The sequence below is a fragment of the Eriocheir sinensis genome, chromosome 13, assembly GCF_024679095.1.
Source record: "Eriocheir sinensis breed Jianghai 21 chromosome 13, ASM2467909v1, whole genome shotgun sequence".
Lineage (NCBI taxonomy): Eukaryota > Metazoa > Arthropoda > Malacostraca > Decapoda > Varunidae > Eriocheir > Eriocheir sinensis.
The window spans coordinates 22,193,722-22,211,054 of NC_066521.1; the positions used below are offsets into that span (position 1 = coordinate 22,193,722).

Consider the following 17,333-nt stretch of genomic DNA (forward strand, 5'->3'; position numbering starts at 1 on the left):
ACCTAATACCTGTTCCAAATACTACCCGTTCCTAAGAAATATAACTCCATTCTTCTATTTCTAGCGTGTTATTAACAAAATACTAAATATATATTTCCCATTGACATAAACATTTACCTGAACGCTCCCTGTGTCATCGTGGAGTGCCTCAGTCCTGCCTCCATGCCTCCTTCTGCCTTCCTTCAGTGCCACACTCACCCTGGATATACTTTTGTGTGGCGGGGAGGAGAGAAAATCACCCCTGTAGTAGTGGTTAAAGTAAAAGGACTGGAAATAAGGCAGACAATTAACACAAGTCCAGCATCGCGAGTACACGAGTAACAAACATTCTCACCCTGGAAGTACTTTTGTGAGGCGGGGAGGAGAGAAAGTCAACCCTGAAGTAGTGGTTAAGATACAAGGAGGAGAGAAAATCACCCCTGTAGTAGTGGTTAAAGTAAAAGGACTGAAAATAAGGCAGACAAGTAACAAGTCCAGCATCACGAGTGCCAGAGTAACAAACATTCTCACCCTGGAAGTACTTTTGTGTGGCAGGGAGGAGAGAAAGTCAACCCTGTAGTAGTGGTTAAGATACAAGGAGAGAAAATCACCCCTGAAGTAGTGGTTAAAGTAAAAGGACTGGAAATAAGGCAGACAATTAACACAAGTCCAGCATTACGAGTACACGAGTAACAAACATTCTCACCCTAGAAGTACTTTTGTGTGGCAGGGAGGAGAGAAAATCAACCCTGTAGTAGTGGTTAAAGTAAAAGGGCTGGAAATAAAAGCACATATGTAACACAAGCCCAGCATCACAAGTACCTGAGCAACAAACATTCTCACCCTCTGCCTGCCCTATCTTGCACCTCAGGACACCTTCACTATTTATTAACAGACCGAGAACCACCGATAAAGACGTGAGAACTAAAGACAAGAGACCGAAAACGAGGAGTAGTCCAACGGAAGCTAAACTAAGGGACCATCACCCCAGAAACCACATCTCTAAATGGTTTAACACCCACCACACAGAGGATAAAGATACCACTAGTGTCTACTGTTCTATATATACCACAAAGAAGGCAGATCAAGGGTGAAACATTGAGAATGAAAGCATCCATTGTACCACTGCAAAGAGGAGTAGTCCAACGGTAGCTATACTAATTGACCATCACCCCAAAAAACACATCTCTAAATGGTTTCACTCCCACCACACAGAAGATAAAGATACCACTAGTGTTTATTGTTATATATATACCACAAAGAAGGCTGATCAAGGGTGAAACAGAGAGAAGGAAAGCATCCATTGTACCACTGCAAAGAGTAGTCCAACGGTAGCTATACTAATTGACCATCACCCCAGAAACCACATCTCCAAATGGTTTTACTCCCACCACACTGGGGATATGGATACCACTAGTGTTTACTGTTCTATATATACCACAAAGATGTCAGATCAAGGGTGAAATAGTGAGAAGGAAAGCATCTATTGTACCACTGCAAAGATCCAAGTGGCTTATGGGAGGGAGAAAGGAACAGGACCCAAGAATCACCCTCACTGACAGCTTGGGTTCGGTTCTGTATCGTTAAAATATAATCTTGTGGAAGGGCCGAGAATTAAGGACAATGACATCAACAGTATCCTCAGACCACCTCAACACCACGAGGAAGAGGCTGGAAGAGGCGCTGGGGCCGGAGAAGAAAGTCAAGTATTTCTACTATATGAAGCAATGGTTCAGGATGCGGGTGAGTTAGTGGCTGGATTTGGTGCATGTTGTAGGTAAAGAGATGGAGATTTAGGTAAAGATAACATGTATACAAAACCTAATAATCTGGTTTCCTATTACACCTGAAGGCAAAAATAGAGGTTGTACTGATGCATTTCTTTTCTAGTAGGAACGTTCATTGGTAAATATGTAGAATTACAGTCAATTCAAGACAAACACTGCTCACCAAGTTTTCTTAGAATTTACAGAACCCTATGTAAATGTAATGAATAGTTACAAATCTCTGCCAAAATAGTAACCTGTTGCCACTAAGGATAAGAACCTGTTGTCACTATAATAGGTGTATAAAGCTATTTGGTAACTGTTTTCACTCGTTCCAGATGACGAAGGAGGAGTTTGACACTTCCGCAAGAGACCTTCTGGCTCTCAACACCGTCCACTTACACAATGACTTCCTTCTCGCCATCTTTGCCAAGTGCCAGATGTTCTACGTGTCCTCCTCCTCCTCCTCCTCCACAGCCTCACGCACCGACTCACACCACCGCCATGATGAACAGGCAGGGACCTTTACTAATGTAGACCTTTTTTCCATAACAGTAGTGTCCAGAACTGATTTTCATATTTGCATAATCATGAATACTGACTAATCCAGTTCAGAGGCAATACATAACCTTTATTTCAAAGAGCTGTGAGAATGCTGTGTTCCCATACCTAGCTTGCAGCCTCATTTAGCAAAGAGTTCATGCAGGACAGCAAAGATTAGACAACAGTTGAATGTGAAGACCATTTGTTAAATAATCTCATAATAAATGAAGTTATTAGTTGATTAAAAGCAAAAGCAGCTTATCATGTCACATCATGCTCTTCAGATACTGATAACAGTTTTATTCTTACACAGCGGATGGATGTTGGTGGAGGAACAGGAGTCTGGGACCACTCTACATCCACAAATATACATTCCACTCCACCAGCTGACCGCAAGAAGCTTAAGGCAAAGAAAATTAAGAAATTAGCACGGCCTCCCTCTGATGTAAGTATATGTGTGTAAAGTCATAGAAAATGTACCAAAGATTACCTAACCTACTCACATGTGAAGTCACTAATAACATACTAAAGACGTGCAAAGTTACTGTAACTGTAGAAATTAATATTAGTAGAATTGAACGGAAGTTTGGATAGGGCCAGCAAACAGCATCATGAGGAGACCTGATGTCTATGTGGTGAAAGACAACAGATTAAGAGTGCCCTTCAAACTAAGCCACAAGAGCAATAGGCCAACACATGAAGAAAATAAATTGTGAAACAGAAAAATTGTCCATGAATGTAAATGAGAGAGGCATGCTCGGGTTTGAGATCTGATGGTTGTTTTTAATTGAAATAATTGACACAAGTCCATAAGTCACTTGAGTGATGTGCTGTGGTGGAATTATACCAGTGTTTGGCAAATATTTAAGTGTATTGTCAGGAAGGTCTTTTTTAAAACTAGAAACGAAAATGTATGATGAGCAAAGTATTTTAATGCTTTGTAAGAATGTGTAGGTATTCATATCTACACATTGTGCTACATGATAACAAGTTCATCATTCTCACACCATTATTTTCAAATGAAGCCAACTGTAAGCAGAATACAAGCTTCCCTTATTTCCAGGGCAACTTTGAGCCAGTCACCGTGCAGAGTATCGCCGCCACAGCCACACTGCATGAGCCCCAGGCCATCATGGACGCTGGGGCCGGCTATATGTCCCGCTCCATGTGCCTGCTGGACTCGGCACCACTAAAGGGCCGCCTGCTGCTGGCCGCCTGGGACCACGGCATCACTCAGGTGGCGGACAATGTGACCAGCATGCTGCAGGAGGCCACACAGGTACGGTATTGCCAAGCTGCTATGTGGTGGTTGAAGAGTCTTGGGAGAATGTTACTGGAAGATACCCCTTTTTTCTTTCTTTTCATTTATTTATTTATTGTTTTTAATGTTTAGAGCTTTAGACTATAGCACCAATAGGTTTGCATGATGGGTGGAAGTGCAAGTTTTTGTTGGGTAAAATCAAAGTGTATACACCTTCAATCACCATCAGGACTCTTTCTTATGTCACTTTCAGCAATGCATCAAGGACATACTGTTTGCTGTGATCAGACGGCGGCGTGGCTACCGAATGAGGGAGGGCTGCTTCATCCACTCCCTGGGCACCACTCCCCCCAACCCTTGGCTCAGAAACACTGCCTCCTTGTCGGACTGGACTTCTGAGAGGCGAGTTATATTTCTGAGCTTAACACTGATATTGATAGTAGTGTTGGTGAGGATTTAAAGGCTTGTTTTTGAGTAAATAGTGTGTTAATTCAATTCTGTGATGTATTGAACCTAATCTTTGCCTGGTTTCCACTTCACAGTCTCGGCCTACCAGTGAGTGAAGGTGGCGACACAGGGGAGCGCCCGGTGTGGCCCACGGTGGACCTGGCGGAGCAGAACGCAGCCCACTTGGCCTCGTGTGCCCCCCAGGTGGAGCAATCCCTTCCTCCCATCAGCTGCAGAGACCTCTTTGAGACTCTTCAGGTAAGGGAGGGTGAGAGACCTGACTTGACTGACACCCTATGCCATAGTATATTGTGTAACTCATTAATTCAGCTTGTGACCTTACAATTTTATTCCTTTATTTAGAGAGATGTGATCAAATTGTCTTACTTATGAATTGTCTAGGAGTAAGGAACACTGTTAGGCTGCACAGTTGTCAAAAAAAGTATCAAACACTCTTGGGTCGGTGGAATAGAATCAGAGCAAAATTTATAGGCATGGTGTTGTGTCATTAAGGTTGGTACCAGTGGCTAGAGTTCATTCATTCATACCAACCTAACAGACACAACAGCATGCCTGCAAATCAAGCCCAAATTCCATTCCATCGAGCCAAGGGTGTTCAATACTATTTTTGGCAGCTGTTCATAACTTACCACCATCCTGCAAACTCTCCCTCAGGTCCACAAGAGTGTGCTGCCCAGCCACTCCGTGTACATCCTGGGCATGGAGAGGATATCAGCCCGCCTGTGGCACCCAAGCTGCGGGGAGGTGGAGCAGGAGGCCATGGCTGCCCAGGAGGCCTCTCTGCGTGACACCCTCAAGGAGCACAGGCTGGCCGCCAACCCCGTCAACTGAGGCCGCCACTATGAAGGTGGGCTCAAGTGCACCTCATCTATCCCATTTTACAGCCAACTAATGTAATACTATGATATGATACAACAAAAACATCTGATTGTAAATGTTTTATTAAGTACAATAAAATCAAGCTTTCTCTATGAGGTGCTTCACTCACAATGAGGCAGCATCCAAGAAAAATAGAAAATAGAAAATTGCCAAAATAAAAACACTAAAATTATGCACACAGAGAAAATTGCATTTTATTTTGTACGAAGAAATTCTGAAGTGGAAGGGATACGAAGTCTAAAAATAAATATATTCATAAATTAAGAGGTAAAAAGGTAGCTAACCATCACCTGTTAACATGCACACACAAACGCACACACACACATGGCCTCACTTCAAAAATATAAATAGTTGTAATCATATCAATATCAACGACACCTTACAATCTAGTGGCTTGTCCTTAACACTGGCAAAACAAACTCTATAACTCATCGTGTGACTTTCCCAACAAGCATCAGACAATGAAGTGGTGCATAGTTCATCTCTATAGCACCATGGCATCACAGACCTGGCCTGCGTAAGGAAATGCCCAGATTATGGTACCCCAAAGGCATGTACACAACTACATGCTGTAAATCATTACAAATACCATGAAACACTATTAGATACAACATAAATAACTATCATATCATTACAGAAATGGTTGTCAGTGCTAGAAAGAAATCCTTGTCTAGTCCTCCCAGCACTGTTTCAAGGTGAGGACAAGGAAAGAATATCACTCTAGGTCTGTGGTCAGCCAAAGCTGCAACACCAATATGGCTGGGTTAAGGTCGTGATACTTATGGATGTGTATATACATGATCCCTCACCGCCTCTGATCTCTGAGAAGATAAATGAACGGTAAAGTCTGCAACTCACGACCATGTTTTGAAATACTGCAATGTACTGGTGACCACAATCACCCTGACTAAACTAAAACTGCCTTCTCTTAAAACAAGAAGCACAACTAAGGAGATTCCTCATGATCAATTATGAATAGATTCACTTACTCTGTGTAGCGTCCTTGCATCTCAAGTTCCACAACCTCGGGCAAGTTCAGCCCCAATATAAACCTTGAAATGCTCCCTCAGCTTTGTGCTTCAGTCACAACAGCTACTGTAGTCAAACCATTTCAAATAGTCCGTTTGGGTGTTTGATTCCGCGGGTCCTTTCCTCCCCTCTGCTCTGCCACACAGTTCCAACACCTATTTTTCCCTCTCGTATGTTACCCATAGCTAACATATGAGAGTAAGGGATAGATGTTGGGACTGTGTGACAAAGCATAGGGAAGGAAAGAACCTACAAAATTGAACACCCAAACAAACTATTTAAAATGGTTTGACTATAAGAAAGCAGCCCATTCAGGGGTGTGTTACAAGGAAGTACGTACACTGAAAACTACAGACAGGTATTGACGCTATAGCAGCACTTTCCCAGTAATGGGGCTTTTGTCTGACTCAAAGTGTAAACAAATATAATAAAAGCTTACAAAGGATGTGGAAGATCTCAAGTGTCACCATTAACGCCTGTTTGGAAAGCAATGAGCTGAGTAAAATCAACTGACAGAGGCTTGAACCACACCCTCAGGCACTCACCAGAGAAACATTATTGAAAGACTGTAATATTATGGATTGTTGGATAAAGTGGCTATTAAATCCTTTCTTCTTTTATAATGCCCTTTACCCTCGGTCAAATAGTCAACAGTCTAAGGCTATGGAAGGATAAATATCTGTATTCAACAAGGGAAAGAAAGTGAACATTACTCAAATCAACCTAAACATGTAATCAAACTAACCTGGCTGTTACGAACCTTACACATGAATCAACAATGAACGGCAGAGTCTGAACCAGCACGGGAAGCTACACTTTGGTCGTGTCGCTCATCGCCCTCCTCTGCTGAACCTGCTTGAGGCGGTAGCTGCAGTATAACCGCAGGAAGATGGCAGTGAAGACCAGCAGGATGCCCAGCAGGCCCATCAGAGTAACAGGGTGAGAGTAGATGATGCAGGACAGAAGGATGGCCAGACCCTGCAGAGAAAGGACATTTTATTTTTTTACAGCAAAGGAAACAGTTCAAGGAAAAAAAAAGCCCGCTAATCACCGCTCCTATAAAAAAAAGTACAGAGGAGTTGCCAAAGGAGAGGTCAATTTCAGAATAACATGTTCCCTTGAGGTTATAAATTGATATGTACTTGCACTGTCATCAAAGTTAGTGTTGCTGTTTAACCCGGTAGCAGCGACGGGCCAAATTTGTGCCATGATTTAAACCCCAAAAAATTGATGATACATAAACTGATCACAAATAGTTTAATATATATTATGAAATGGTTTGTGTGAGTGATGATTTTTTCTCATTTTTCTCGCTTAGAGGGACCATTAAGAAACATGATCCCCGCTGCTACCGGGTTAATCTGTAAAGTGCCAAATTATATACTATGTCAAAAACTAGAGTCTGAGGCAAACAGTAACAGTAATAACAGAAATAGTAGTAATAGTAGAAAAAAATAATTACATGAGCTAAATTATAATAAAAAACAAAAATAATAAGAGCCTTAGCAATCATAAACAGCTACAGTGTGTCTCAGCAGTCTGTTGGGAAGGAAAACTCACTCAATGCCTCAAACTAAAACCCAAAAAGTAAAGGAAAATGAATAACATGAACAAAACAATAACAGCAAAACAAAAAAACGCCATCAGCAATCATACGAAGCAACAGTGTCTACGTATGGTCGACTAGGAAGGAAAAGTCAGTCCTTGCACGCTCCCACACCCACCTGCCGTATGGTCATGATGATGATGAAGACGACAGGACCAAAGACGGATATAGTGTAGTAGATGAACAGCTGACCGGTGGCTGAACACACCTGGGAGGGAAAAAAAAGACATGAAATACTAATGCAGTCGTCCCTTAAATAGTACAGTTTCGGTTTTATACAGAGTGTCAGAGAAGATCTTTTAGGATTTTTAAATTTCCTGCTCATCGCGAAATTTAAAAATCCGAAAAAATCTTCTTAGAAAATCCACATAAAACCAAAACCGAACTATTGGAAACCGCACTATTTGAGGGATGATTGTATATATACCTACATACTTCTTTCTAAAAACATTGTAATATCTGTCAGAAGCCCTAAAACAATCTCCATTAATCTTATTCTTATGCTATTAATGCTTATTTTATGCTAGGGAATGGTCATTTTGTACCATCATAACAAAAACACATAAAGCAAAAGATGGCAGGAACAGGACAGTACCCATAGCTTCAGGGGCATTATTCCATGGTACATAACAACAGTATCAGGGAGCAGAGTCTATGACTGTCAAGACTGAGAGACTCATAGCTTGTCCAACCCTATAAGAGAAAACAAGGAGATGAAACAAAGAATAGGGAGAAAATAACTAGGAGGAGGAAGGAAATAAGGACGTAAAACAAAGAATAAGAAAGAAAACACTAATAAAAGGAAGAATTAAACAAAGATCAAACAAAGGCCAACACTAATTACTAGACAAACACACTGCCGGTAACATAAACAACAGCAACCCAAACAGCCACGTGACACACAACACTTACCGAGAGGATCAAACTGTCCCAAAAGAACCCGGGATACGTGAGCATGAACTGCAGGGAGACGCTGAAGGTGCCCTGCTGCATGAGGGAGGTGGTGGTGAACAGGCAGGAGAACAGGTTGACGCCACACATCATTTGGACCGACGACATCTTGTGCTGGTTGAAGAGCTCCCCCTGCCAGTTTGAGGTGAAGGCATCGAAGGACATGTAGCCCACCAGGATGATGACGCCCGATAAGGTTGTTGTGCTCGAGGAGGCTGTGGAAAGGCGGCAAGTGAGCTCATGAGTCATTACTTACAAAGGATACAAGAACAATTGCCCGCTAAATTATCATATATGAGTTTTAAATGAACAAAAGTAAGGTAGTAGTGCTGGAGGAGGCTGTTGAAAGGCGGCAAATGAGCTCATGGGTCATTACTTACTATACTGCACATGGGAAACAAGAACAACTTCCCTCTGAATTATTATATACGAGTTTTAAATGAACAATAAAAGTATGGTAATGGTACTGGAAATAGCTGTAGAAAGGCACCAAATGAGCTTATAAATCTTTACTTATTGTACTGCACATTGGGACACAAGAACAATGGGCCACTAAATTATTAATGCATGTATATATGTGTGGGGTGTCTAGTGAAGAGAGGACAAGAAGATGTGGATTGCAGGAGCTGAGTACAGTGCTGAGAGTAAGGAGACTGAGGTGGTTTGGACATATAAAGAGGAGGGGGGATGTTGAAGCATTAGAAAGAGGTGTCGGGGTGGAAGTGCCAGGCCGCCACCCACCAGGCAGGCCAAGGAAGAGATTGAGGCTGTGTATTGGAGAGGACTTGGCAGCATTTAATATATAACCATGAATAACAGTTACAGAAATAGATGGTGTGTGAGTGACTGTTTCCCATTACATATTCCCAGCTTCCTATTAACACTTACTGATTACTTACTGAATAGTGTCATCCACTTACTTCCATGGGCTTCTGTTGAGCCTAGAAGGAACATGGTCATCCCGAAGGAGATCAACAAGGCCGTCACATACTCATAGTACTCATACTTTTTGGAGGCGATTATCTTCCCCATTATCATTGTGGGGATGATTTTTGATGCTTTGGCCAAGACCTGTGAAAGAGAAAGGAATGATAATACAACACACCATCCTTAAAATCAACCACTGAAATACATACACTCTGCGCAATGTCTTAATAGTACTAGAAAGGAGTGTAACTGTCATGTGTATCGAAATTTAGGTTGAAGGTAAAAAAAGACCTGTGAGATAGAGACGAATGATAATACAACACACCATCCTTGGAATAAACCACTGAAATACATACACTCTGCGCAATGTCTTAATAGTACTAGAAAGGAGTGTAACCGTCATATGTATCGGAATTTAGGTTGAAGGTAAAAAAATCCTTCAATATTCTCACCTGCGTCGGAAAGGTGACATACTTGAGCGCCTCATACTGACACCAGGAGCTCATGATGTTGGAGAAGGAGCAGTAGGAGTACTTGTAGATGGGGGCGGTGTGGCGGGGCTGGCGGGTGCAGGTCAGGTACACGGCCGCCAGCAGGAAGGCCAGGATGCGATTCACAAACACCAGGAACTGAGAGTCTTTGAAGTGGCCGATGCTGCCCTCAGAGTTCTGGTATTCCTGAAGGTCAATAATGTTAAAAGTTAGACGTACATAACAATACTTCCCTGAGGAGATGTTGTATATATTACTCACAACCACCCATTAAACATAAAAAGCTTGCCTTCAGAATTCTGCTATTCCTAAAAGTCAATAATGTTTGGAGTTAGAGATATATACAACAATACTACCCAGGGAATGTGTGGGATAATTTACTCCCAATCGCCCTCTTAACCCCTTGACTGTGGATTTCCTAAAGAAAGACATCACCAAGCTACAGGAATGGGACAAAAAGTGGTTGCTACAATTCAATGATACTTAAAACATCTCTAATGCAGCAGAACTATATTTATGCTAAGGTCCTAAGGTCAGCAGTGACTATATACAGACGATTCATTTTTGGGGGAGCCACTCTTCAAATATTACTGCCATCAAAGGGTTAACTGTGTGGGGAAGGGGGGGGACTTATCTATTTCATGTATTTATTTACTTTTATTTATTTATCATGATTTCTACCTCCTCAGTTGAAAAAAGTCCTACCTTTGTCATGATCTTCTCCTGCAGGACACCCCAGGTGAGGTACGACACCTGCAGCCCCAGGAAGCAGAAACTCAGCTGCAAACATTTGGAGGAGAAGCTCTTTTCGGGAGGCGTGGGCCGGGAGTGTGCTGGGTCTGTGGTGGCCAACTTGTCATAGCTCTGGCCGAACACGCAGGAGGTGACCACGCGGGAAAATAGGCCAGAACCTGAAGGGGGGTTTGATAAGGGTGAGTATCATCATTCTATTGGCTACAGCAAGTTAGGGATTCACAGGTCTATTGCAATATTATCTATCACATTAGTTATCCATCAGACCTCAATCATGCTCACTGATCAATTGCATTATCTATCTGACATCAAACATACTCATTATTCTATTGCATTATCTATCACACATCAATTATCTATCAAACCTTAAACATGCCTTTCACCTGTCTCTCTCTCTTCTACCTGTGGATGATCATGCTGAATAAAAGTGTTGCCATAGCCAGGAACAGAACCAAGCTTGCCCACCTGCACCCTCTTTCTTTCTTTCCTTCACATGCAATAATAAAAGGTCTTTCAGTGCACTGCTATGAAGATGATCCCACCCATGCCTAACAAGTTATACAAGGTGAGATAAAAACAAGGTAAACACAAGCCCACCTGCTCTTTCGATGTACTTTGATTTCTTAAAGTACCGAATGAGAAGATATCCCGGGACAAATACCGTAGCATAGCACAGCAAATTCAGAATCAGACTTGCAATCCAGGACTCGGAGAAGGAGGATAAGGTGTATTCAGCCATTCTGGAAAGATTCTGAAATCAAAGTTACATTCCATCAGACATTATTCTCAAAACAACCGCATCATATGACAATCCACGGTGCTGAGATGCAAACACCCAAATATGGTTTAGGGTAGGACAAGCATATCAATAAATTCTGGCATGAAAGAAGTCAAAGAAATAATGTAGTGAATATATGGTGAAATATAAGCAAAGGAAGAGTTTTGATAGCGTGTTTATGCTTATGCAAGAACTCTTCACTTACCTATGCCATCACTAAGCCAGAGACCATCCAAATGCTGGCTGAAATTATGTCATTAACTTAAGATTCATGTGGAGCAATATTGCCAGACTGTCGTACTCAGCCTCTTATATTTCCTGACTTCCTACCCCAAAACTGTCTTCTGGGCCCCAATAACGAAACGCATTTATAGTTATCGTTAAAAGAATTAGATCCTGATGTCTCTTGGCAATAGTCAGGCGTCAGAAACCGGTAAATACTATGCTCTGAGTACGATAACCTGGCAATGGTGATGTTTGGGGATACAAGGGACTGGTGACAGAAACCATGCAGACAGACTACCTTCTTCCATGATGGGGAAACTCAATTAGGATTAGCTAGGTAAATATTTGAGAAGGAAGATAAACTTTGAGGATTTAGAAACTTTTGAAGATAAACTAATACCTGTGATTTCAGATGACAGTTAGATAAGCAGACACAGGAAACTGTAGCTATTCTCACTCCAAAACATTACTTATTCATTACCCATTAACCCGGTAGCAGTGACGGGCCAAATTTGTGGCTTTACCGTGTACCAGCGACATTTTTGCCATGATATAAACCCCCAAAACTAGATGATGCACAAACTGATCACCAATGCGTTGATATATATTATGAAATGGTTTGCGTGAGTGATGATTTTTTTCTCATTTTTCTTGCTTAGAGGGGCCTTTAAGAAACATGATCCCCGCAGCTACCAGGTTAAAAAATCATTGATCTTTAATTACTGCACATTTGGACCATCCCATATGGCCATTACATCAGCTTTGAGCCATGCCCTCTTGACCTCCAGCTAAACATTGTTCTGAACAGTCTTCATGGTGACCAACATCCAAACCACATAGGAATCCATAGGGAAAACACTTGTATGAAACTTATTTATTTTGTCAACCCTCAACTTTATTCCCTTTTGTCATAATTTATCACGTCTATCTTCTACTTTATTCCTTTGTCGTAAATCATTATATCTATTCTACTTCCTTCCCTTTGTCCTAAATTATTTTGTCTATCTTCTACTACATTTCCTTTGTCCTAAATTATTTTGTCTAGCATCTATGTTATCTCCTTTGTCCTAAATTACATGTCTCCGGTGCGCTGGGGTGAGGGACTAACTTAAGGATTCACGGTAACACTGTAACTTAAGGAATCACATTCATACGCTGAAAAATCTGGGTCTCACCCTATCATCTATTACCTATTAGATGCAACAAAACACCCAGTATAAAATTTTGGCTTCATATCAACATTGAACTCTACAAATTATGTTAATTGGCACCAATTTTCATTAAAGGATAATTAAGCTATACTGAACACAGGCTATTAATTTCTGGGTAAAATATGATGTTTTTCACGTAGTTTATCGGAATACAGCTGTGAAGGCCCTAGAGTGAATATATCTTTGAATCACAGCTATTTCAAGGTCAAATCAAATATATCCACAACAAAAAGCATCTTGGTTTACACATATATTAATAGCATGTCTTAATAAACTGAGAAACACCACCTAAATGCACAGAATTGAGGTAAAATAACACTCAAGCCCTCACAAGACCCTGAGGAAGGTGAACACTGCTGCTGCTAAAGAAACCAACTGCCCCAACCACTTTACAGATATCAACTAACCCATAGACCAAGCCATTAATGATATAAGATCCACAAGTATTGAGTGGGTGGAAAACCACTCAGCTAATATAAATAATAGCTGTAATAAATGAGATGGTATGCACAATCAGTATGGTTAATATTATTATCATTACAGTAGTACCATAGTAGTATTGGTAGTACTAGTAGTTGCTTTAATTACTACAAAGTCAAGTATGTCAACAGGAACCAACATATAAAGATAAAATATTAGTGTTATTCTGTACTGTGCCTGCTGATGTCAAGGGCAAGCAAGTAGTAGTAGTAGTAGTAGTAGTAATAATATTTGCCTTCGTTACTACCAAGTTAAATACATCATCAATACATTAAGAGAGACTATTAGTGCTTTCCTGTACTGCACCTGCTGATGTCAAGAGCAAGTAGGGCAGCTTTTAATAAGAGCATCTACACAAGGAAACTGTTATGGAGGATGGCACAAAATTGGCACAGAGGTTATAAAGTATCTCCCAGGTGTTTCAAGAAGGACTAAACGGTTCCATGAGAATCCCAACCCTCTGCATATGCTCCATCGATGATTACAAACAGCTGCTGCAGGCCTGGTGCTGACCCTCAAGTGTTTAAGCCCTGCCAGACCCTCCCAGCACAGGTAAATTAGGGAACATCTGTTTAAACACTTTTGGCTGCTGAAATAAATTAGTCATGGCTGGAATAGTACACATCACAGCCACTGGTGCGTGATGTTCTAGTTTTTGTGTATCTTTCTGAGGTACTTTGGCTGTTGAAAAAGTTAAAATACTGGTCGAAATACTGGTGCCTCGTTCTGGTGTTGTTTGGACATTGAAAAGGTTGAAATACTGCTACTGGTGCCTGCTGTCCTTGTTCTTGTGTATCTTTCTGGTGTACTTTGGCTGTAAAAAAAAGGTTATAGTGATGTACTTTGCCTGTAAAAAAAAAATACTGGTTAACATACTGGTGCCTAGTTCTAATGTTGTCTGGCCATTGAAAGGGTTGAAATACTGCTACTGGTACCTGCTGTCCTTGTTTTTGTGTCTCTTTCTGATGTACCTTGGCTGTTGAAAAAGATAAAATACTCCTTAAAATACTGGTTTACATACAGGTGACCCGTTCTAGTATTCTCTGGCCATTGCAAGGGTTGAAATACTGCTACTGGTGCCTGCTGTCCTTGTTCTTGTGTATCTTTCTGGTGTACTTTGGCTGTAAAAAAGGTTATAGTGATGTACTTTGCCTGTAAACAAAAAATACTGGTTAACATACTGGTGCCTAGTTCTAATGTTGTCTGGCCATTGAAAGGGTTGAAATATTGCTACTGGTGCCTGCTGTCCTGGTCCTCGTGTCCCTTTCTGATGTACCTTGGCTGTTGAAAAAGATAAAATACTTGTTAATATACTGGTTAACATACTGGTGCCCCGTTCTGGTATTCTCTGGCCGTTGAAAGGGTTGAAATACCGGTACTGGTACCTGCTGTCCTTGTTCCTATGTACCTTTCTGATGTACTTGGGCTGTAAAAAAAAAAGTTACAGTGATGTACTTTAACGGTTGAAAAAAGTTTAAGTACCGGTTAACATACTGGTGCCCCGTCCTGGTATTCTCTGGCCGTTGAAAGGGTTGAAATACTGCTACTGGTGCATGCTGTCCTTGTTCCTGTGTCCCTTTTTGATGTACTTTGGCTGTAACAAAAAAGGTTAAAGTGGTATATTAAGGTTGTGTAGAGGTGCTTACAGTGCGTGGGAAGGTTATGCAGGTCAGCCAGGCCGGCCAACACCTGGGTCAGTGTTTTGTTGACGTATACAAACAATGACGTCATCCAGTACTACGAGCCTACAATATTTACCTTTTCACGGGGATTTATTGTTCTATACCTGCAACGGTAAACTATCAATTAATCTTATTCACATCTATACATGGAAACTGCTGATATGGAGGATGGTACAAGTTTGACAGCTCCCTCGATGGTACTGTATTTACCTTTTTATTGAAGCCTCGATTTTACTGTATTTACCTTTTCACGGGCATTTTATTGTTCTATACCTGCAACAATAAGCTATCAATCAATTTCATTCACATCAACACAAGGAAACTAATATGGAGGATGGCACAAGTTTGACAGAAGGACTAAACCCTTCCATAAGAATCCCAACCTTCTCAATATGCTGCCTCGATTATTAATGTATTTATCTTTCCACGGGCATTTTATTGTTCTATATCTGCAACAATAAGCTATCAATCAATTTTGTGCACATCTATACATGGAAACTGCTGTGGAAGATGGCAGAAGTTTGAGACAGGTAATTTAAAGAATCCCACCTTTCTGAATATGTTCCCTCGATTATTAGTTATTTTTTTATAGTGAATTAATAGTAGCAGTAGTAGTGTATTGCTCGAGTTTAACTTCCCACAACACCTGTACGACCTCCGCTGTCACGCAACATACGAGAAATATATCCAGACTAAATTTCCGGCGCCGGGTATCGAACCCACGACCAGCTAGAAGGAAAGCCACATCTTTTTGCTCTTTTCTAAGGCTAATGTGTCCCCTTTTTGAACCCGTGATTAGATGTATATATAAACTTCCTTGGAGTCTACAGAGGGGCTGACATTCTTGGCCTATAATAGAAAAAAATAACAAAAATAATATTACTAACCAGAGAGAGAGAGAGAGAGGATTCATTGGACTTTACAGAGGGGATGACATTCTTGGCCTATAATAGAAAAAAATAACAATAATAATAATAATAATAATAACCAGAGAGAGAGAGAGAAGGGACAACCCGCGCTGGTGGTCCCATGGCTAGCATTTTGGGGTGGTGAGGGCCTTGGGAGGGAGTGGGAATGCCTCGATCAATACTGGGCGTCACTCTGCCAATATTGAGCGGAGTCTTGCCCCGTGCCGCCGCCGAGCTGTGCCGCAGAGGACCCCGCCCGCCCTGTGCCACTTACCTATATAAGCCATAGATCAGAGGGCTTGTGCATGGAGAAGGGAAACTGTGTGTGTGTGTGTGTGTGTGTGTGTGTGTGTCCATGGTCTCTCTCTCTCTCTCTCTCTCTCTCTCTCTCTCTCTCTCTCTCTCTCTCTCTCTCTCTCTCTCTCTCTCTCGGTTATGTCATTTTCATCTTTTTTTTATCCCATTCCCCATTTTCTTTCACTCCTAAGATTTTTTTTCCTCTCCCGTTTTCTTCGCATATCCTCATGACTTGTGGTCCTCTCTCTCTCTCTCTCTCTCTCTCTCTCTCTCTCTCTCTCTCTCTCTCTCTCTCTCTCTCTCTCTCTCTACGCAAATATAGTAAAAGAAACTCTCTGGCCAGGTTGCCGCCCACTCCTTGCTGCACACACACACACACACACACACACACCATTGTATTGTCACATGTTAAGTGTCTGTGGTTTCTTACGCAAAAGAGATTATTACTACTACTACTACTACTACTACTACTACTACTACTGCTACCACTACCACTACTACTACTACTACTACTACTACTACTACTGTTACTGCTACTACCACCAGACATAATAATAAACAGATTGATTGGTTTGTTTACTTGTTTTTTTTATTATTTACTTCGTTTACAGTTTTCTGTTACATATTCATTCATTTATATTAATTCAAACATCTATCACCTTGAACCACTTACGGCATCGCTAAACAAGTTTCATTCATCTATAATAAACTCGTATTCTCATTTATTTTATCGATTTTCTATTCATTTATCCATTTATTTAGTCTGTCTCCTTATTGTTTCCGCTCTCCCTTCTTTTATCAGGTTTCCGCAATCCCACGTTTTTTTCCTACTTTATTTATTCCTCTTTATCGTTCTGTCTATGTGTTTCTGCCTTTCTCTTTACTTATATATTTTATTATGCATTATTTACTGTCTACTCCTCCTTTCAAATCTTCAACGTCCTCTTTCCCGCCGCTAAACTTCAGAAAAATCAAAATTCCCAACAACTTCTTCGATGTTTTTACGAATATTTCCTTTTTTTCTTCCTATTGAACTCATGAATTCGCATTGGTATCACGTACTATTAACCTTAAATTCTTCCTTGCAAAACATCAATGT

At 41.1% G+C, this 17,333-nt stretch overlaps 2 protein-coding genes across 8 annotated transcripts in view; one reads left to right on the forward strand and one right to left on the reverse strand.

The window, feature by feature from the left end:
• LOC126998195 (transcriptional adapter 1-like) lies at positions 1-10,778 on the forward strand. Of its 2 annotated transcripts, none has more exons than XM_050859651.1 (8): positions 1-1,722; positions 2,084-2,260; positions 2,602-2,733; positions 3,352-3,567; positions 3,803-3,951; positions 4,092-4,254; positions 4,672-4,864; positions 10,630-10,778. In XM_050859651.1, the coding sequence occupies exons 1-7, from the start codon at positions 1,603-1,605 to the stop codon at positions 4,846-4,848; spliced, it is 1,134 nt and encodes a 377-aa protein (XP_050715608.1). In that variant the 5' UTR covers positions 1-1,602; the 3' UTR covers positions 4,849-4,864; positions 10,630-10,778. The 2 variants fall into 2 exon arrangements, with proteins under 2 accessions (XP_050715608.1, XP_050715607.1); XM_050859650.1 differs by lacking the exon at positions 10,630-10,778 and adding an exon at positions 5,534-6,370 and having other exon boundaries at positions 7-1,722.
• Positions 4,943-17,333, reverse strand: part of LOC126998193 (adenosine 3'-phospho 5'-phosphosulfate transporter 1-like) — a 24,070-nt gene continuing 11,679 nt past the window's right edge. For 2 of the 6 annotated variants that reach the window (XM_050859643.1, XM_050859646.1), the window contains 7 exons: positions 11,251-11,404; positions 10,606-10,811; positions 9,862-10,086; positions 9,403-9,553; positions 8,444-8,697; positions 7,650-7,739; positions 4,943-6,903 (listed from right to left, as the gene is read on the reverse strand). In XM_050859643.1, the coding sequence (XP_050715600.1) occupies positions 6,736-6,903; positions 7,650-7,739; positions 8,444-8,697; positions 9,403-9,553; positions 9,862-10,086; positions 10,606-10,811; positions 11,251-11,404 (1,248 nt within the window). In that variant the 3' untranslated portion in view covers positions 4,943-6,735. Of the gene's footprint in view, positions 6,904-7,649; positions 7,740-8,443; positions 8,698-9,402; positions 9,554-9,861; positions 10,087-10,605; positions 10,812-11,250; positions 11,405-11,636; positions 11,675-14,829; positions 14,953-14,993; positions 15,133-17,333 lie in introns of those variants that run through there. The other 4 variants (XM_050859645.1, XM_050859647.1, XM_050859644.1 and 1 more) reach the window with 4 other exon arrangements.